The sequence below is a fragment of the Calonectris borealis genome, chromosome 14, assembly GCF_964195595.1.
Source record: "Calonectris borealis chromosome 14, bCalBor7.hap1.2, whole genome shotgun sequence".
Taxonomy (NCBI): Eukaryota; Metazoa; Chordata; class Aves; order Procellariiformes; family Procellariidae; genus Calonectris; species Calonectris borealis.
This window is the reverse complement of record NC_134325.1, coordinates 2417389-2439690: the sequence shown is the minus strand read 5'-3', so window position 1 is coordinate 2439690 and position 22302 is coordinate 2417389. Positions and strand designations below refer to the sequence as shown.

The 22302-nt window shown below is 36.4% G+C and overlaps 1 protein-coding gene across 1 annotated transcript in view; it reads left to right on the top strand.

The window, feature by feature from the left end:
- The first annotated feature begins 15349 nt into the window (after positions 1–15349).
- Positions 15350–22302, top strand: part of MUC6 (mucin 6, oligomeric mucus/gel-forming) — a 30890-nt gene continuing 23937 nt past the window's right edge. The window contains exons 1-5 of the mRNA XM_075163823.1: positions 15350–15645; positions 17208–17334; positions 18508–18595; positions 19744–19853; positions 21727–21934. Of these exons, the coding sequence (XP_075019924.1) occupies positions 15350–15645; positions 17208–17334; positions 18508–18595; positions 19744–19853; positions 21727–21934 (829 nt within the window). The remainder of the gene's footprint in view (positions 15646–17207; positions 17335–18507; positions 18596–19743; positions 19854–21726; positions 21935–22302) is intronic.

Here is a 22302-nt window from a genome sequence, read left to right as displayed (position 1 = left end):
ATACCAATTGATGAAGTCTTTACCACTTTTAGAGGCATGTGTTTTAAATTATTTTCTACATTTTTTTCCTAACAAGTATATGGGAAAGACTTGACTTTACAGTCGTTTAAGTACAAAAGTACTTTTGGAACGGTGTAAGAGTGCTGTTATTTCTTAGTTTGTATTCACTTTTCATCTATATGCACTGTAAAACAAGAAATTAAATCCTCCGTAACACCTACAGCTACTGTGTCTCTGTACATTGCAACAAAACATAATTTGCATTGTTAAATGAAATTTTACATTTAAATATCTGTAGTCAGATACCCAAGGACAGCAGAGGTGGCTCCAAGTCCATGGCAGCCCTAACAATCTACTCAATAGCATTTTTTCTGGTTGTGTGTGAGGTGTCTCGTCTATTTTGAAGACTGTATCTGATAAATTCCAGAATCATGGACCATTTTCTAGATACTGAGAAAGAGAATTCTCTTGATTTTGGTGACCAAAAGGAAAGCAGGAAGTGTGGATTTCTACTAAAACTGTAAGGTGGATTATTTAGTGTCTGATGGCACAATCCCACTGGGCTTCTTTTAGGCGAAGGAGTTTAAGCATACGAAAAGCATGAAGAGAGGCAGGTAGAAAGGCACACAGAATGAACATGAATATCAGGGGATTCTAAAGGCGGGACATGGGCTGAGGATAAGGGCATAACTGGTTATGATTTTTTTGTGAATATTTCTTAGCTGAAAATGTCTTATTTGCCACAATTGGGACATTCGCAGAGTATGCATCTATTTTACTGTCAGTTTCTTTGGAAAGCGACTTGGCAGCAGGGGCAACCAGCTGGCTCTGTGCTGCTTGCGTGATCGCCTGCCAGCTACTCAGACAACTAGACAGGAGCCTCTGAGGTATGCAATAAGCTTAGCCTAGAGAAGCAGCAGTGTATGTGATCCTTTGCTCACAAGCAGACAAAATGGGAGCTTGTTTTCTTAGGTTTAGCATAGTGATGCCAGTTATGTTGATCTTTTGGTTTATTTTGAAATAGTGGAATGGTAATGCAATTGCCTTGTGTAAGGTGAAGCACTAATGCTTCCCCATTTCATTCTGACTTGACTAGTTATTGCATCCCTCTTTTCCTTCCTGTCATTTGTTCACAATACTGAATTTTCTGGCCTTTATTTGAAGAGTTTTATGTGAAATACCTAATATTGACTACTTGCCTGCCTTTCTTTAATTTTTCACTTACGCCATTTTTTGTGAGAACAGAGGATCAGGACATAAACTATTCAGAATGCATTACAGCATAGAAATACTTCCTTTTAACTCCTTTCCATCATAGTGGAGAAATAAAAAATACTCCACTTTTTTTCCACAATAGTACAGAGAAAATGTTATTCAGTTCTTTTTTTGGTTGTCCATGTCCAGGACAAAATTCTCATTCATTCATTGTTTAAAGCTTTGTTCAGTCTGTAGCTAAATTTTGTTTATATTAATAATGTGAAAATTTTGCATGAGAGTGAAAATTTTGCATGAGAGATGCAGTCAGCATATATTCAGTTGTCCCCATAGGAATTTAGTGTTTCTGCCTTATATGGCAGAGATACAACTGTTCGGTCAAAATCTTGAGTGATATGGATGTGCTGCTGCTCTTCTCAAATGCAAAATTCTGTAAGGAAAGTGGGATATTTCTGAGGAGCTTCCCTGTTTGTGACTATTGCACGGTGTTTCATTTTCCACAATGTGATCTTACCAAGATTTAAAAATGGATTAGATACTGAAGGAAACATTCTGTCATACCTACTGTGAAAGTTCTAAGGCAAATTTGCAGTGCTCTCTTGGACAGGATACTGGATAAAAATTGGCCTGAAATCTCCTTCATGTGGCAATCCCATTTTCCAATTTCATGTTTGAAGGATTTCAGACTTCTATCCATGTCTGTATTCATACCAGATATGTTCAAATATGCATATAGTTAAGGTATGCTAATAGAAAATAGTGTTACCTTGAGACAGTCTATACCAAACAAAAATCCGCAAGATTCCCTTGAATGTCAAACCTTCCTACTGAAATTTTACAGTCCATTTGATTGCAGATAGAAACCAAGACTGCCCTGCCAGTCACAGTGAATTTCTCAGTCATAAAGATAACCCAGTGGTATTTTACCCAGCCTTATTTTACCTAATTTTGATACAGCATTTCTAAGATATGTTATATGCATTGTACATAAATGATGCTATCATGATGCTATCATGAATATTCTAAAACGATTGTTCGAAGGCTGGTCATCTACAATAATTTGGAAGTTAAAGTATGTATGATTTTAATATTATCATATTAAATCAATATATCTTACAATGATTTAAAGTTTGAATAAGATAGAAAATCAAATATTGGAGCACAAAGGAAAAAAAACCACCAGATCAGCTGTTGTGTTAGACTGCTATCAAGCTGTAGCCAGTATCTTTACATACCAGAAAGAGCGAAGGAATCTTACAGGCACAAGCTTCAAAATTTGGAAATTACTTGAACACCCACAAGGCCTAGGGCTAATCAAATGCTGTAATTTGGTTTGATTCTTTATAAAGATATGTAGATATTTATCCAAATATATGCAATGCTGCTAAAATCATACACAAAGAAGGAGTATATTACTGGAAGTGCAATGTTTTCTTAGGGTTCTTCATAAAAGCATCAAAATATTCTAGAATTGATACACCTATAATTCCTAGAAGAAGTAAATTGTGCAAGATGGTCTGTTAGTTAGTTGAAGTGTTATGACTCTCTCAATATGCATAATTTCTGGCTTAACATAAATTCCTTTGACATTTCAAAATCTTCCAGAAGTATACATGATGTTGGAAAGTAAACTATACCTAAATGCAGAGAAACTTTTACTAGATAACGTATATGGCCAGAATAACCTCTGCTCACCTGTACAATGCCAGTTTCTGACAGTTAATGATGTCACTAAATCAGTTATAATTATGACATGGAAAAAAACCCACTAATTAGAGGCGTCATTTTCTCACTATAGCTGGATAGACAAATTTTCACAAAGCTCTTCCACATAAAATAATTGTCCATGTACTGCGGACTTAGTCACTTCTCATAGTGCTGTAGCAAATGCTTTTATCTTGGTCTGGAGTCCTGAATTAAATGTAGTTGTAGATGGCTGCTTTTGATTAATTGTATTTACATCATCATTGGATGTCCTCATAAAATAACACGTTACTTGCTGAATCATAAGTATTTAGGCTGATTCAGTGAAATTCCTTCCAGGATAGCTGAAGGTAAAATCTTTATCCTACCTTCTCAGATAGAATAGGTGTCAGCTAAGAACATTGCTACAAATATGGGTAACTGAAAACAACAATATTTTGGATAAGTATTTGTAATAACTTTTGGCAGTATTTACATTTCATGAGTTCTTTTTAAGGTTCATATAATAAAGGCATAAAGGTTTTGGTAAACATAAAGGCTACAGAGAAAAGCTTGAAGGCATGGTAGTGGAAAAGGAAAATTAGCTGTTAGGTGGTATATAAAGGCTTTGGTACCTTCTCACGCATTACCGGAGATCTTCGTTCCATGAGGTGTCAGTCTGGTACCTTTGATAGCAAAAATGTTGCTCTCAAGAGCCCAGCTCTGGAAACGAGCAAGTCATGGAATGCTCATTGATATCAGCTGTTTTAATCTATTACTGCTTGACAGAGAGATTATGTAGATATGTATCAAACAAAAATAAATACCTATTTGACAAGAGTGATGAAATTTTGTTCATCTTTTCTGTCAGAGGAAGATAAATTTCTGTATGATACTATCAGTGATCAAGTTTGAATTGTTAGGGAGTGCTACAGTTCCTGATCTTCATAGAGCAGTTGTTTCCTAAAAGTGTGAAAAATGAAATTCTGTTTTGGATTTCATTAATAAGAACTTAGAGCTGATTTGCCAAAAATTAATGTAATATGTACAGTTGTGAAATCTTCATAATTATAGATTTATTGTAGTATCAATCTAATTATTCAGGCTGTTTTGAGGACTGAGTATTTTTGCACTTTGATCAAGATTTTCAGAAGTGACAAGTGGTACGGGGTATTTATGTTGACACCTTTTAGAAAAAGGTCCTGTTTATTCAGAAAGTGCTGAGCAGTTATCATGCACTTTTAAAGTATATGAACTCCTGCATCCCAGAAGGGAGATATGTAAAAGTCACATACAAGATTTAAATATTGGAATCAAATGGTAGTTCTCACATTATTACATTTAATTTTAAAAGTTCAATTATTTTAACTACATTAAGGTGAAATCTGTGAAAAGGATCTGTAAACAAAAAAATGATGCATCAATTGCAACAGAGTCAAAGGCAATGAGATTGTCCTTGTCTTATCTTGTGGAGGATTTTAATACTAAATGTTCACAATCTGGTTGAAAACATGCAGTATGCTAATGATCAGTATGTAGATGTGGTCAAATACTTGGTGTAAAATTATTTCTTAAATGTCTGGGGTTTAACTGAACAAATTTCTTTTCTCACCAAAAATAATTTTTCTTGATTTTGTTCACTTTTGTTTTGTTATAAGGCAGATGCAGAAAATTTTCAAAGAAATTTTGGAATTTAGAGTCACAATTCTATTATCAACAACCATATACTTTACCCTTCAGTTGCTGGGGAAAAAAAAAAAAGAAAAGGCATAAAAAATAAAGCAGACCTTTATTTCAATTAAAATTTTTTTTTTTTATTTTAATTACAACCAGTTGAGCCAGGGCTGAAATTACATTAAAGGATGGTCACTGTCTCTCCTGTGCTTCTTCGCACCACTCAGAAGGGATAACTCTGAGAACACGGTGAGGAGCCAGTTTTTAAGCAAAAAATGATACCAGAGAAGGACAAAACAATAGGAATCCAGGAAAGTAATGAATTACATAAAATAAGTATTGCATAGGTGAAACAGGAAAGGCTGAAGAGATTAATATGGAGAGGTAATCCATACCTTTTATATTTTACAGGGAAAGTTGTCTTCTAATTAGACTATTTTTTCCTGGAGTAATTACTGTGCTAGTGAAAAATGACAGGATCAAGCAAGTAATTGTGTCAGTATTCTTGTATTGTGTCAGTTCAGTGGTGGCAGTGGTACAGTGACCATACCCCGTGCATTCAACATTTCACCTCTGGTGTGGAGAGATCCAAGCGTTGTAACAGAACTGGAATGGATCTTTTGGCATGTTGGTGGGAAGGTGGAGATGAACTTGTCAGAGTTGCCGAAGCACCACAGTGCAACAGCCTTTCCCATTTTGCAACATGGATTGCCCTCTGCCCTTGGCAGTGCTAAGGTGGTAGGCAAGAGCTTGCTTAGCTGCCCTGCAGACTCAGGAAAGAAGCTGTATTATTCCTGTGCTTGTACCATGGACAGCCCTTTTGACTGAGGCAAAGTTTACCTTTTTGCTTAAAAAGTCACACAAGGGAGAGACGAAGACAATCACTCAGGAGAGCGAATAAAAGTTAATGAAAGAAGAGTTAATAAAAAAATCTGAGATCTGTATCTCTATTCATTCATGCCTTGCTATCTTTTATCCACACTCTTTCCAGCAGTTCCAAGACTCCTGCACTTCATTATTCCACTTTGTGTACTGGTCCAATATTATTCCTCTCCTTATCAGATAGTGATCATAATTTGTGTATTATTTGTCTTTTTGCATATTACTTTTGGGTTAACAACAGATTTGTTCAGTAAATGAAGTTAAATGTGTTTGAGCTGTTACAAATAGAAGCCATTATAAAAACCTTGTAAGAATGATAATGAACTGGAGGAGGTTTGTGTTTTCTTTTTTCTTTTCTTTTTAAATGGCATTGAGGTGTGTTGAACTTGATAAAGAGGAGATCCTGTTTGGCGGGTGCTCTGCTGTTGCAATTTCTGAAAGCCATGGGAATGAGGGAGGGCATTGCAATTCTATATATAAAGCATCCAAGCTTGAAGAGGTAAGCCTAGAAAGTGGCAGCAGCAGCACTGCCCATTCGGAACGGAGGAGAGTACTGAAAAAAACTCTCCAGTTAGGGCATGCATCATGTTTCCGACAGTAATACTGCTCATCTTCTGCAGTTTTCTGCAATCTGCTGGTAAGTCTAAGATGCCTGTCTTCTTCTTGGTATATGATTTGGAGAAAAATACGCATGTATTGAAGCAAAGTGGGTGACTCCGTTGTAATATTACAACACATGAGGTTCAGGTCTTGCTCTCCTTTCCCACGACCATCAGAATTAAGTTTACACATTTTCTTTTCCCTCACTGCATCTTAAGGCACAACTGCATATTTAATAAATACGTGACTGAAATAGAACTATTGGTTCTTAACTTTTTTTAGAAACGTTGTTACTGATTTGTTGGATCATTCCCTAAAACTGGTTCCCTAGATAAAGGAATATTTCTTAATGGACTTATGTTGTGTTTCTAAGCTGCTGAGTGCCTTCATCTTTCAGATGTTCATGATGCAGTGCTCTAGTGATGTCATTGTGGAAGCTGTATATCTTCTGTGTAGAGTGATGATCAAAACCTTTTTCCGTTTTTATGCAAACTGCAAAAAGTATTAAGTATGAGCTATGGGATGGCATTACTTTTTTGAAGAATGATGTGATAGAAAGAATCTTGTGCTGGGAAACAGGCAAATGATTCCAGTGTAAAAGTTTTACATGACTTTTAAAATATTCCTCCATATATTATTCAATATAATTCTTTAGTCTTTTAAAGGGCTCTGTCTTACTTTTTTGATCCAACCCATCTGAATATCAGATGACTGTGTAATTTTTTCAAAAGACTTGACAAGTAAGTTCATTGACTCTGTAGCTACTCTGCCTTCTTACTCATTCCTCTTCCTGTAGTGTTTTCAATGGATTCTTTGAGAGTGAGCCTTTTTTGCCATGGTTTGGCATTGCTTAAGATAATGGTTCCTTTTTATCTCTTCTGTATATTCTCTGTAATTATCAGTTGTTACAGTTCTGATTTCAAGAACATGTTGCAAGCGGCTAAAAAGCATATTTCAGTTGCTTTAGTTTGAACAAAGTTAAATTTATTTCTTCTGTATTGTGTTTACTACATTTAATGAACCATATAGTTCTAATTGTGCGAGGTCATGTATTACTCTTAAATCACTGACTTAAACTGTAGCACTAAAAAAAATTAAAATATAAGTAACTCAACCCTTTTGTAGACTCTCAGAGCCAATTTCTAATCTCAGCTATATTGTTATAAATCAAGTATAACTCCATTCACTGTATTAGCACCATTGTAACCAAGATCAAGTCAAGTACCTGAAGGTGGGTCCTAACCCCAAATGCAGATGCTTGCAAGTTCTTAATCTACATGACTTCATATGTTAGAAGAGTATATATATTACTATAAATACTAATATTCACAGTCAAATGGAAAATTACTGTTGACCCATACTCAGTCACAAGCTTTATGTATAAACTCGGCAATTACAAATAAGGCCTTATCTATAAAGGACTGTGTTGTTTAGGATGGAACTTCAGTTGAATTAAAATATAAAAGCCTAGAAGTAGGATCTAGAAAATTCTTACAGAGCAGTCTTCTCACTTTGGGATATATCAACATTTTGGGGCATTGTAATGCCATGCGAGGTTAGGAGACTATGAAAACAAATAGAGTTTTCATTCTGTCAAGTAAGATTTTGAAATCAGACATTTTTTGGAGGCATGTCTGGACCATAAGATGTTGATCTGTGTGTTCTAAAACTGGCCAACGTGCAGAATGCTTATTGTTTTGAACTCTAGATCCAAGTCTTGTCTCTTTAGAATGAGTTAAATCAAAACAAGGACTCCAATTCTCCTCATCATGGATCTGCATCCAAACTCCATACCTTGAGTCTGTCTCTAACTAGAAATGTAAATATTAATTGGAAGAACATATATTTGATGTGAAGTCTGATCGAAACTGGAAGACCCACTTCCTCTTTTCCTTGATAACTCAAAAAAAGCAGTAAACATGCACGAGCTTGCTAAAAAGACCTCAGAAGTTTAAAACCAGATTAAAACTGTTAGTTCCATCTTTTACTTAATAAGAGATGCTGATTCATTGATTAAATTGAGGCTTCACCACTTTAGTAGTTAAAACTGTGCATGGATCCTTAAGAGATGTTTATGTACAGTCATGATATCTTTTTTTACTAAGTATGTAACCAGGAAGTTACCTTGATTTATGCTGTTCAGCCAACTTTTTTTCCCAAGAGACAAAGGGAATTAATAATTTCATATTGAAAAGAAATCATCATGAACATGTGCAACTAACTACTAGTATTACAGCTATGACTCTAGCACTACCCTTACTGTTAAATTCCATTTTAGCCTTACATAATTTATTTCAAAGCTCTTGTCTTTTCCAGAACTTCTGACATTTCAACATTTCTTCTTGTTCCAAATGAGAAGGTAAAAACTGAACCCTTTACAGAACAGAAATCCCAAATTATTTCTGTTTGGAAGTATAAAAAAGATTTCATTTCAATGTTTTACATCAAACGGAAATGTTTTGTTTTCATTGATTTAGCTGATGTGAAATACCTTGATGGAAGTCATTGCAACATAAAATTGTACTTTCCCATAGGGATGTCTCATAGTAACTGTAGTATAGGAAAAAAAAAGACTTATTTCTTCACAGTAAGTCAGGTTCCCTGTCTGGATTGTATTGCTGTCATGAACTAGACAGACCGACCACACAGAAACTGCACTTTGACAAATAGAATTCTCAGGGAAGTCAGGCCAACTACAGTAGAGTAGGAATTTAAAGTAAAACTTCCTTTATCTAAGAAAAGTGAAAGTCTCTTTAAAGTTCCATTGAGCTAATTCAAAATCAAGTATTTCACGTTAACTCAAAATCATCCCATTTCTCAAAGGAAAACAGAATACTTGCAGTAATAGTAAAATGTCAGTAAGGAAGATTTCAGTAGTTTAGAAATCTAATTTACCACTAGGACAGCCTTTTCAATGGAAAATTCCTAAACGGTTGCTAGATACAACTTCTACACGGGGCCATAGCACTTGCTGCATCTATACAATCTACCATTTCATGTGAATGGTTAATAAGATCGCCGGGATGATTTTACTAATCTCTTCAGAGTTAAGTGTGAGAAAAAGAATGTAAATGCTGAGAATAATTACCGTACTGTAATTAGTTTAATAGTTTGATCTGACAGGATCAGATCTGATTGGCAGATAGTCAGCAAATGGCTCTGCATTTGTTTTACTAGCCATTCTTTGAGCAAAATGTTAAAGTGGATTTCATATCCTTAGTTATTTTCAGTATAACTCTTGCACACTTCCATGTAATCCAAGATGATTATTACATTCAATTTTTTAATCTAAATACCAAACCTGGAGTATTTGTAATATTTGGTAACATGTTTGGCATGCTTAGACTTGTGAATTTTGAGTTTGAAAAGCTTACAAATAAGATTTGTAAACAAACTGTCTGTTCTGATCTAAAATATTTGTCCATAAAGTATTAGACGTTTTGTTTTACATCAAGCTCTCTAGATAGATCTCACTTGAAATAAAGTTTTAGGCATATCTTCAATTCCTGCAAATCAAATATCCTCTGAAGACAGCTTACACCCTTAAATCCCATTAATGTAGTGTTTGGGATTAAACTGTAGTGATTGCAAAACTGTTAAACCGACAATAATAGATTATTGAACAAATGGAGATACCAAAATCAAGGGGTTCAAAAAAGGCAGCAGCAACTCTAGGTGTAAAGAGTGTTAGCTCGATAACCACAAAAACTGACTTTATGACTTTTTGTGGTGTACTTACTGTGACGCGTGGCTCACTAGGAACTTGGAAGGACAGAGGAAGAAGCATGCTGTACTCTGGAGATGCCAGCTGAGGTGCAGGCCAACCATGGAGGTTGTACTGAAACACTGGCAAAATTTCAAATAATTATTGGCCAGTGCTGACCAATTATGGAGGACAGGGCAGCGTGAGTAGGATCTACAATGATTTTCTGATGAGTGTGTCAGACAACTGTGGAAGTTGAAGTGCTGGCCATGCAGTGAGTATAGCTGCTCGCAACTCAACAGCTAATGAGATCACTTCATGCTGTTTCTTTCTTGTGGAAATGTTCTTATTTAGTTTATCAAGAAGTTATTATGCTGGTAACTTACTCCAACTTAGAAAAACTATGTTACGTTGTATTCTTGAGTTTCATTTTTTGTTTGTAGAGCACTGTCCCATTGAAATGGACACGATATCTAGGAAGAAGGGTAGAGGGAACACATCTCACTGAACTTCTGCCTTGGCATTTACACCACAGATAGTCACCTAAGGTTTCCTTTACACCAATGGAGAGAAATAAAATTTTTGTGTATAATCCATTTGTTCCATGTCAGATACATATTTTGCAAGCCAAATTGTACTCAGCAAATTTGTATTTACTTTCACAGCCTGTGAAGAGTCTAGACAGCTGGCTGAGGTGAATGTCATTTAAAGCTAGTAGAACAACATCTGGGGTGGGAGCACTTCTGTCACTGAACTTATATCCTTGATTTATTTCCCTTCTGTCTAGATATTCATTGTATACAATTCCACCAGTGTAGTATTTTAGCTCTTAAAAGCTTAGATTGGTTTATCCAGATAACATCTTTTTCAATAAGTATTATTTCAGGGAAAAACTGAGGCATAGACTGATGGGGAAGTTGGAGATGTCTGGATCACAGATTCAAAGCAAAGGCATGTGCTGAAACATTTATTCTCCAATTTGCCCCCTTGTGCCTTAATCTAGCCTCGCATACAAGGCAGAACCTCCTACAATCCTTGAGATACCGTATGGTAAATATTAGCTCACATTCAGCAGCACAGCGTGGAATTGGCTAGAGAGTCTGTTACAGTTGGTGAGCTCCCTAGGGGCTTTTATTCTCTTCAGTATATAAGGAAGCAACAGAAGGCTGCAGAGCTGTAGTGTATATTGGCCTGGTGTATGTGATTAAAGAAACCTTCTGCCATAACATACCTTCCTATTTTCTCTGTTGCAAAAGATCCTAAACATATAATAGAGAATTATATGCTTTCTATAGGATATTTGCTCCTCCTATCTAAGAAATACTGGACCTGACAAACTTTAAAAATGAGTAGCACATTTCTGAAGCACCCCGGGTCCTTTTCCTTACGGCTTGTTTGGTTGTTACCATCCAGCTATTGACTCTATGAAAGCTCACTCCATGCATGCACCACCTCTGTCCCTGCACAGGGCTCACTGCTTGCAGACTGGCTGTGGTGGCCCTTTTCAACATCTATCTTACTCTCTTCACACTTTGGGCAGGAAGCAAGCTGGAGGCGAAAGAACCTTTGGGTACGTACGAGGACACGGTGCAGTTGTGCACGTGCAGTAGGTCTGGGTCTGTGACGGAAGAGGGACCATACTGTACTCCACATTTGCTAAACTTTCCTTGGCTTCTCATAACCAGAACAGGCTTTGTGAAGAGGTGTGTGGAAAGGAGCAGGTAACAGCTTCCATCATTCAGCCTTAACATGAGCAGCAAAAGCAACAGCTAGGCCTGGGTATTTCCCACTCTTTAGCTACAGATCCTGTGATTCTTGTGAAGAACGCATGGGACATGACTTTTCCCACATTTTCCCAGTTTTGGGATGGTGGAATAAGAATTCAAAAACATAAGGAAAGATTTATCCCACATTTTTTTCATGAGGAACGCAGTATTTGAGAATGAATTACAAGAAATCCCGTACTGCATAGGATTTCTGGCAGTTTTTGGTAACATTTTATCAGTCGCAGAAGAATTTTTTATTACAAGTTGAATTATGTGGTTTTCCACTATAATTTCTGTTGATTTTTGTGTGGCAGGACATAATTCATATGTGCTGACCCTGCTTTGACTTGTACCGTGTTTAAAAATGAATAAAATATATAAATAAATAAATATACAAAAATTCAACTTCCTTATGCTCAGAGGATAACTTCTTCCTATTGTCTTTTTCCTTTCACAGCTTTTGAAGGAAATTATTGGTCCCACTTTTTAATCCAAAAACAGAAAGAATCTCTGCAAAGAAGTAAGTGCCTGACCTAGTATTTAATGTTCACGTTGCAACTATGAGTAACAATTCCATTCAGCATCAATTCCGTATTGCAGAAGACACTGTACGAAACACATAATAAAAATAAGTCCTTGCCTCAAGGAGCATACGTTTTAAAGCATTAGTTTTAGAAATTCCGAATGAAGAGTTTGCCTCTAAAAAGATGGTAAAATATGTTGTCTCGCTCTGGTAAGTTTTACACTAATTGGAAAGTGCTTTAGTGTGCCATGCTGAGGTTTTGATGCCTAAGGATAGAAACTATGAGCAGCTTAGTAGCCTTCCACATTTAGAAATTTGCTATTGAGGTCATCTGTGTGATCTGTTTGATTTTCATTCCTGCAGATTACTGCCTAATATTATCTAAGAACTTAGGAAATGGATTCTTTTGATGCTGCAAAATCCAGGAAATGAAATAAAGCTGATTCTCCATATAGGCTAGGTCTATGAAAGTATTTTAAAGATTGCAAGTTAAAACAAACTTATGTGCAAGTGGAAGATCAGAATATGGAATAGTTCTTCCTCACCTTTGTAGCCAGCAGCCAGTGGGGAGTCAGCGTATGGACAGATCTCTGCTTCAACATCCAGCTGTGCCAGCTGAAGCTACTGTTGCCACAGTTCTGTTAGTTTCCCAGAAGTTTTCCTTAACTCCTACGAATGGCTTGTATGCATGCACCCAGATCTGTAAGCAAAATTAACTCCAGCCACCTACTTACTGCAAATTTGTGCTAGTCTTTCTGAGTGTAAGAAATACAAAAGATAGTAAGATACTACTATTTTTTTTATTTTGTTATTATTGTTATTATTTACTGTTATTTTTATTATTACTACTACTATTATTTTTGCGTACAAAAGTGTGCCATGCCAAAGCACGAAATAATTAGCATATTAGAGCTTTAAAGTACTAAAAATGTTACCTATCAGAAGTACTGTTAGAAAGGCAAATATCGCTGAAATGTTAACTAATAATTAAAATGGTAACTTTTGACAGCAGTGATTGTGGTATTTTCTGTTACAAAAAAATTTCACTTTGGTTCAAAAGGAGGCTGGTCAAGTACTGGGAAGCCAGAGCACAAAGGGGGTAAGCAGACAAATCGCAGTAGCCTCACAAAATCCCCTGAATTGAAAATAATTGGAGACAGAGAGAGTATCTGGGGAAGCATACATGCTTGACGTGATGGTATTCTTCCCTTGGGCAGTCTTTTAATGATCACTGCCAGAAATAAAATACCGAGCTACATCAACCCTTGGTCAGAATCAATACAACTTTTCACATATTCTTTTCTGAAGAAATGTGAGGCATTGACTTTTCAATTTAAATTTCATTCATTAAACATTTAATTTTCCACATCCATTACCAGAATAAATAAATTATATACTCCATTTTACAGGACATGCTGTTCCTCTGCTAAGACAGGATACAGAAGGCTATAACCCTTCTGAAAACACACCATCTTCACCATATCCTTTCTAAAATAAATAAGGATATCAGTCCTAGTATTCTGAACAATTTTTCTATCATATTGTATTTACAGACATTCTTCCTAGTAATCCATAATCTTAATGTTTTACATTAAAATACTGTGCTTTACTGTTGCATACTGTTAAAAAGCAACTGTGTGTACTCCAAAAGTTGTTCCATTCAGTGGTTGACATGGAAATTCTTAATCTAGTTTGGGGAAGATGCAGAGGTCGAGAACAAAAAGAATGATATATAAATGCAAATTTATTATAATGAGAAGCATTTCTTTAGGCAGAAGAAGCAGAGAGTGGCTTGAATTAGGTGAATTCTCATTCAGTAGAAGCATGGAAAAGCCACATGAATCATCCTAAAGGTAAAAAGAGTTGAGTACTTGTGATCACCCAAAAAAAAAAATGTTCAGCAACTCATCTCTGTCTTCTGTCTGTTCTTACAACAAGAGGAACAGTAGAACATGGATATACACAAATTAAAAGAAAATCCCTAGATATCACTTAATAGAAACTGAGCTCAAAAGACAAATATATAACGTAGTTTTAAACTTTCGTGAGTTATTGATATTCCCATTTGTTATTTTTCTCTGATAAGATTTAAATAAAAACAAATACACTGAAGGCACTGCTATATTTATAGAAAGGAGCACCTACTGCACTCTGACTATTGTGCAACCCCAGGTCATCATTCCTTGGCACACTCTAAAAAAGCTGGGGTTTGCTGGTCAGTGTCACTTAAGCACAATATATTAAACTAGCTGGAATTGGGCATGAAGGATCAACGATAACAATTAGCCGATGCCTATTTTCCAGTCAGACGTTCTGGACAGCACAGAAGTATGGAAGAGGAGTACTTTTTGCCAACAGGAAACAAGCTCATTGGGAAACAGCATTTTCTACATGACCTGAATAAAAACAGTAGCATTCTGTAGTCATTTGATCCCTCTTTAAGAGTAAGAAAATGCTTTGGCTTTAAAGCAGTGAATATGAATTGCAGGCAGACTTTGCTAAACTTACCCAATACTTTGTGCTTCTAAGATATATTCTAAGATAGCTGAGCTTCATATAACTCCATAAGCAAAAATAATTAAAAAATGAAAAGTAACAACCTGAGTCTGGAAATATATAACCAAGGACATGATTTTACTTACTTCAGTAGTTCTATCAACTTCAGAGGGACTGTTCAAATGCTTTAAGTAGGTATAGAAACATCTAACATCAAGTGCTCGAGTTGTATCTCTTTTAATACGATTCATTTCAACCTCCTAAAATCTATCCATTCAGATGAAAAGTGATTACTTTTTAAAAATGAAAGCTGATTAAAACATTCCATATATTTACAAAGCTGGCTGGAACTTTGTCACACAAACACAGAGCCAAAAAAGTGGGGACTTACAAGTTGGGCTTTGAAGACTGTCTTTGGATATCTAATGATCTGACTGTACAATGAATCATGATACAGTAATGCCATAGGTAGCTTTGTAACTGTTGTGTCTGAGATGTTAAAGGTCTCTCCAGTAGCAAGCTGTCACCTTTGCAAACAGATCGAGCAGGCTGAAATAAGAAGGGTAAGCCTTTATATTACCCACAAAGGAGATGGAAGGGTATTTCCCAAGCTAGGAAACTAGGGAGCTCTCCTCTGCTTACAGTAATTAAGAATATTGCTCTGACTCCATCTATTGCTTCACGTCCTGACTTGAGATAAAATTTTGAGGTTACAAAAAAGAAAAGGCTAGAATGTTGTTTACATAATTAATCTGAGTAGAAACTTACTAGCTTTTCCTGCTATTTATATTTGAAATGGCAATCAGAATGAGCAAATATGCTGTTGGAGACCTAAACCCATTTTTCTCTCTCACTTTTATAGTTTTGAGCAAGGATTCCTGTTCCACCTGGGGTGGAGGGCATTTTTCAACCTTTGATAAATACCAGTATGACTTCTTTGGGACCTGCAACTATATCTTTGCAACTGTATGTGATGAAACCAGCCCAGACTTCAACATTCAGTTCCGCCGTGGGCTGGACAAAAAAATTGCAAGGATCATTATTGAGCTGGGACCTTCTGTTGTCATTGTTGAGAAAGGCACCATTTCTGTCAGGAGTGTTGGGTAAGATTTTGTGGTGAATGGGAAAAAAGTGTTTCAAGAAGGCAAAAAATGAATTAACAAATTACAGAAGTTAGCACACCTAACTGGACTCTACTCCCATTTCTCCCTATCAGGCATTCACACTCTCTAGACAAGTATTTCATTTGCAGTTGTTTGAATCAAGCTTAGAGTACATTTGTGTAGGCAAAGGGATAAACTAACCTCCTCAGGCCAAAGCAGCTCTCACATTGAAACTACAGCCTCATAGGTACTACCAGTCTGCTTACGCTTATCTCTACTACAAGCACAGATGAAACGGCTTATACCCTTCAGTAGATATTGGTTGAAATTCCTGTGTTTTGCTCAGAGTTCATTTGATTTGAGACTTGGATAACTCTGAACCCTCTGTGCTAAAGATAACACATATATAGGGTAGAAGAGAAGCTTTGTACTATACAACCAACAGAGAAATATTGGAGGGGCTTACAAAGAAGTCATACAAAGTGGTGTATGAGACCACTGACTGTTCACATTATTCCAAGGATTAGTAAGTCCAGAAAACAGCTGTTTTACTGAGGAATTACATGATGGGAGCCTTTGGGTTCTGCATCATTCATTCTTCTAGACAAATTGCTCCCATACAAGGAAATTTCTCCAGGGAAGTTTTCAGCATTTTTATCACATAGGCAGCGTTGTATTTTTGTCTGTGAGTACATGCGGATACAGGAAATAATTGACTGTGGATTGTCTGTATCTTATTACACTTACAATAATCACCACGACAAAAGGACAACTTGCAGCTATACCTTAATTTAGCAAAACTTCCTTTATTAGTTTACGTTCCAGGAAAACTATATAAATCTATGGGCCTAGCCCAATGATCTGCATTTTAAACTTTTGTCCTACATTCACAAGAACCAAATGCCATGACTGACCTGATCTAGTGTTGCACATAGCCCTGCTTCAGGTGGAAGGCTGGCCTGGGCAACTTCAGAAGGTCCCTTCCAACCAACTTTTCTATGATTGTATCACATACTTATTGAGTACTTAGCAAAATATATTTCTTCTTTAATGTTGTTAGTTTGTAGCATTAGAATTCAGCTGCAAGGATGAAAACCTAGTTCTGCTACAACATTCCCATTATGGGTTTCTCTAACCTTGTCAGTTTTCAGTCGTAGGAATAATTCCTGTATTAACAGGCTGTAGTTCATAGAAGCTCTTCAGGGTAACCGACGACAGTTCTACCACACAAACTGTATTGTTACAAATTCTTGAAACATACAACCATACCCTAATGAAACCAAACCAAATGAAGATGCCAAGTCCTGCGCAAATATTTTCACTAGAATCATCACCTAGTATGCAACCATCTCCTGGTGATTCTTCTATGAAACTGCTGACATTGACTTTCAATCAACAGAAATTTTAATGTATCTTGAAATGTTACAGTTACAAAGGAAAAAAATTCTATTTCAAGTTGCTGCAAGTACTCAGATTGTATGTGTGTTATACCTAAAAAAGATAACTAATACCTGCATAGTATTGGTATGAGAAGGTCAGTTTCTCTTCTTGCCTTATTACAGTGTCATTAAGTTGCCTTATACCAGCAATGGAATTCAAATAGCACCTTACGGATGCAACATCCGCCTGGTGGCCAAGCTGATGGAGATGGAGCTAGTTGTCATGTGGAACAATGATGACTATCTCATGGTTAGTAAAATGTTCTCAAAAAGCAGAAAAGAAAATTCTCATTCACTTACTGGAATGACAAGATCTCTTTAGACTTAATGGGTGTTTTTTGCATGTGTTTACTATTTGGATATTTATTCTTTTCCTGCTTCATCTATCCCTCTTGAAATAAACAACTTTGCTTTTTATACCTGCATGTTCCTTTCACTTCTAGCATTGGTAGTTAACTAAAGCCACCAATGTTGAGATTTGTGGACGCTTTCACAGATTTTAAACTTTCCTCAGGCTATTCCAGCAGCTACAATGTTTTGCTAAAGGGATGTTGAAGTTGTTTAAAGTTGTGTAGAATTTAATAGTGTATGCCATAGTTTTGTCATTTCTACTGTGCTTCCCCTGGACATCTTTTGGTTTCAAACATATGGTGCTCCTACCAGCTCCTTTGTTTCTTTCCTTTTGCTGAATCTTTTCATGTTTTCCCTCCAAAATCCCTGACATATTTTGGAGAAGAGGATACATTTTCTCAGCGTAACCTGTGATATTAATCACAAGAGATACTGAACTCTAAATTGGCAAGTTTGCTAAAACAGGAAGATTGTTAAGTAATAAATTGTCTGGGAGATTTACCAGCATTACTATCACACATATAACAGGAAATGCTACTGTGATAGATACACACTATATTCTACGTATAGTCAGATTATTTCCTCTGATTTAAGGTTTTCATAATAACTCATTGATTGTAGCCAATAGTAATATTACCACTTTACTCTCCAGAGCAATAGATAATTGAATAACCTTCTTCTGAGAACAGATTTTCTTCCTGTAACCTTTAATTTCTTAAAAGAACAAACCCAAATTCGTGCTCTGTCAACAAAGATATGAGTAAGGAAACAGCATCATTTCCTTTTCTATTTTTTCTGGCTCCTTAGAATATTATCCCCCCTCAATTCTCTGCAAATGTCTTAGAATCTTATTTTATTAAATCAAAAAATTGCAAACATCACTATTTGCCAATTGGGAAAAGAAGTTACTACTTCCAAAACTTTTCCTCCAATCAAGTCACAGAAATTAATGAGAAGGATCACCTTTAATTGGATTCTTGAACTGAATTTTTTTGAGAAAGGTAATGCTGTACAGATAATTTTACTTAGGGTGATCCTTTTAAATGTTTTGTTTTGTTTTATTTTATTTTAGGTTTTGACTGAAAAAAAATATATGGGGAAAATCTGTGGAATGTGTGGAAATTATGATGGTTATGAATTGAATGAATTTGTGAGTGAAGGTAAGACCTAAGGATAGCTCAGATGGAAGGAGAACTAGTTAAACTGAATCAAGGTGAAAATTTAACACTGCACTAACATTGCTCTGACTGCTCACTCAGTTTCAGAATTGAGTAAAGCACTCCCATAGGTCACCAACATACCTATCATACGATTACACTACACACTATTATTATTATTTGCTATGATGATAATATTGTGGGTTAGTGAAAAGGACTCTTACATTGTAGAAACAGGTGGTAAGGATCACACTCTCTCTCACCCAACTTTCAGAACAGTCTAGGTTCATAGCAAGGCACAGTGAGGGAAATTATGATGTTAGGCAGAAGCACGATTAAGGCTATCATAAAAAGAACATAGTGGACAAGAACATTAACGAGTAGTGTGTCCCAATAAGGGTGGATCTTTAGAACAAAATAGTTGGTGCTGAGAACTTGACATCTAGATGTGCGCTAGATGTGATTTGAGGTGGTCATTTCAGAGTCACTCTAATCTGGTCTGTTAAACTAATGCCCATTAGCAGTTGGAGCCCATCACACACGCTCTTGGAGCACATCTTTCGGCTTGGTATCATCTTAAAGGAACTCTGTATGCTAAGACCACTCCACAATGGAAATCAAATTGTACAGAGTGGGGATGTTTGGAAGAGTTGCTTTAAAAGCACACGGCTAATCTGAACTACACGGCTAGTGTGGAGACATTAAATTGCACAGTAAACCAATCTCAGATCAACACAGCCAGATGCAGTTTTCTATACACAACACAGAAAAGAGTTCTAAAAAGTATACAATATCTTCTGGGTTGTGATGAGTTTAATCCCATATGTAGAAAATAGAAGAATAGGGAATGAGGAGAAGAGGCATGGCAAAAGATAGCACAGCTGGCACAAAAACAGTAGCAGCTGGTATCATGTAAGGTAGTAGATGTGATAAATTAGGAACTAGCTCAGAGAAATTATCAAGGGGATAAAAGTATGCTTTACTGAATAGGCTGCAGGTAAAGGGCAAAAGAGGTTGTTATCATCCGGAAGATTAATTAGTAGCACCTTTGACAGTCAAAGAGTAGAATCTCAGTTTTACTACATCACAGCAACAGTTAAACAAATCCCTGTAGGGTTTTTCCTGACAAATTATTACCCTTCTATTTACAGGTAAATTGCTGGATACATATAAATTTGCTGCATTACAAAAAATGGATGATCCATCAGAGATCTGCCTGTCTGAGGAGATATCAATTCCCACCATTCCTCACAAAAAATATGTAAGAAAGATCTTCTTGGCTTTCCTGCATGATTGTTAACAGAGGTGGAAAGATAGATAGAAACCAACAATGGAGAGGCAGTGGTTTCATAAAACTGACTTCCATGAAAATGGATAAAGTCAAAATTTGCGTATCATGATATGAGAAAGAAAAGGAGTTCTTTGCATTAAAATACATTTTGAAAAAGGCCCATGGGCATTTTTGAGGCTGGATTTATATCGCTCATATAAACCCACCAGCTCGCAGCTTTCTGACATTTGATGTAGGTCATCACAGGAAATTCATGGAAACCAGTGAAGCTTTAAAGAACTTTTTATTGAACAACTAGAGACCTGACATTATAAGCTGTACAGACTTGAAGACATTCAATGATGCTTTAAACATATTGCCAGATAACAGCGTTCATAACAGGGCCAACCACTATCAACTGCTATCACTTCCAGTCCTAGATGAAAAGAAAGTCAGTGTACCTGAAACATGATGCATCCATATGGTTAAAAGAGGAAGCTTGGTAGCAGCAAAGAACAAAAGGGCTTCTATTTCTTCAATTTTGCAGACAGAGGAATCAAATCCTACTTAGGATGATCCTGTTAAGTTGTTTCACCAGGGAAACTCAAATTTTGCATTCCTACACAGTTTTTACAGAATCACAGAATGGTTTAGCTTAGAAGGGATCTCTTCAGATCATCTAGTCCAACCCCTCTGCTCAAGCAGGGTCAGCTAGAGCCGGTTGTCCAGGCCAATGTCCTAGTAGGTTTTGAGTGTCTCCTGGGTGGATCGTCCAAGCTCAGGAGATGGAAACTCCACAATTTCTCTCAGCAACCTTTTCTTTTTTCTGCTGAGGAGATCATAAAGTCACCATATACCTAATGGCAAGTACTCATGACTATCCTCTAAAAAGCATTTCACTTTCCATGGAATGATTATGCTCTTTGGTTCTGTTTGTACTTCCTCACAAGAATGTGATCTTACTTTGCAATTCTCATGTACTTGTTTGTATACAGTATATAGGTTACTAGTAATTACAGAAAGCTTAAAAAGTTTTCTCTTGAAATAGGAGATTTTTCTTCTTTTTTCCTTAATAGTATCATCTTATTTTTCTAGCAACCCAAGAATCTCTTAGTTTCAACATAGAAACCATTCCCCTTGCTAAAAAGTTTAGCTTTCATTCTACAGAGGAAGAGCCAGCTAGAATCCTTCTGAGGGTCTCCTTTTCCCAGAACAGAAAAACAGAGAAACATTAGTTTTGTAGCATCTCTTTAGCAAGAAGAGCAGGAACAAAGAACAGGAGTTTCTGTGGGTCTTGCGAGGAAGATGCTTTTATGAAGAAGAGGGTTGTAAATATTACTTGTATTCACACTGAAAAATTGCTTCGATCTGGTGGAGAACTTCTGTTGGCTGTGAGTTTTAACCTTTTCACATTATTTCTCTTTGAGACCTTATACTGCAGTAGGCAACATGATAGGCAATACAAGGGTATCAAATGTTTCCTAAAGGGGAATGAATGTTGCTATCTTCACATCAGAGATATTTGTCCTGGAACTGAATCTCCATGAGACAACATACTCCCTGCCTATAATGTTCTCAGCCATTTTTAGGGGGATTGATGGTACTGAAAGAATGACTTAATTTTCAACTTAATGAGAAGTGGAACTAATTCAACATATCAAGATCCTTCTATTATACAATGGATTTATATTCTCTTCTATTTGTGAATTTCTTACGCATTTTAAGTCAAATACGTATTACCAAACTGTAGGGGGGAGAAAGCAAACAAACCAACAAGAAAATCATAACTAGCACTGTTATTCTGTTGTGGTTTTCACATGGGGAAAACACTACTAGGAACGATTTTCTTTCTCTTTTTATTTAGGCCATGATCTGCTCTCAGCTACTAAACTTGGTGTCATCAACCTGCAGTGTGCCAAAGGACGGGTTTGTCATTCGTTGCCAGCTTGATATGCAGGACTGCAGTGAGCCAGGACAAAACAACTGCACTTGCTCTACGCTGTCAGAGTATTCAAGGCAATGTGCTATGTCCCATCAAATGGTGTTCAACTGGAGAACTGAAAACTTCTGCTGTAAGTTCAAATATTTTATTCATAGGAGATTGTACTTAACTTTACTATATCTTATATAGAGGGAGAATGATGTTTAACTGGAATTTAAATCAACGGATAGAAAAGTCTCTACTGTCTTGAATCAAGCAAATTATTTTCTTAAGAGAGCAACAGTGGTCTTTGATAAAGCATTAAGAAGGAGAGCAAAACCTCAAAGGAGAAGGAGGAAGCATGAAACGTCACTTCTACGTCTAGATCAGCAACCATAAAAGAGAGAAACATCCACAAAGTGAAAACAGTTGAATTTCTCAGACTTTCAACAGGAGGCTGTTCTCTCTTAGTACAGTTTTTTCATTATTGTACTTAGCAAATTGGCCAGTGAAGAGAGA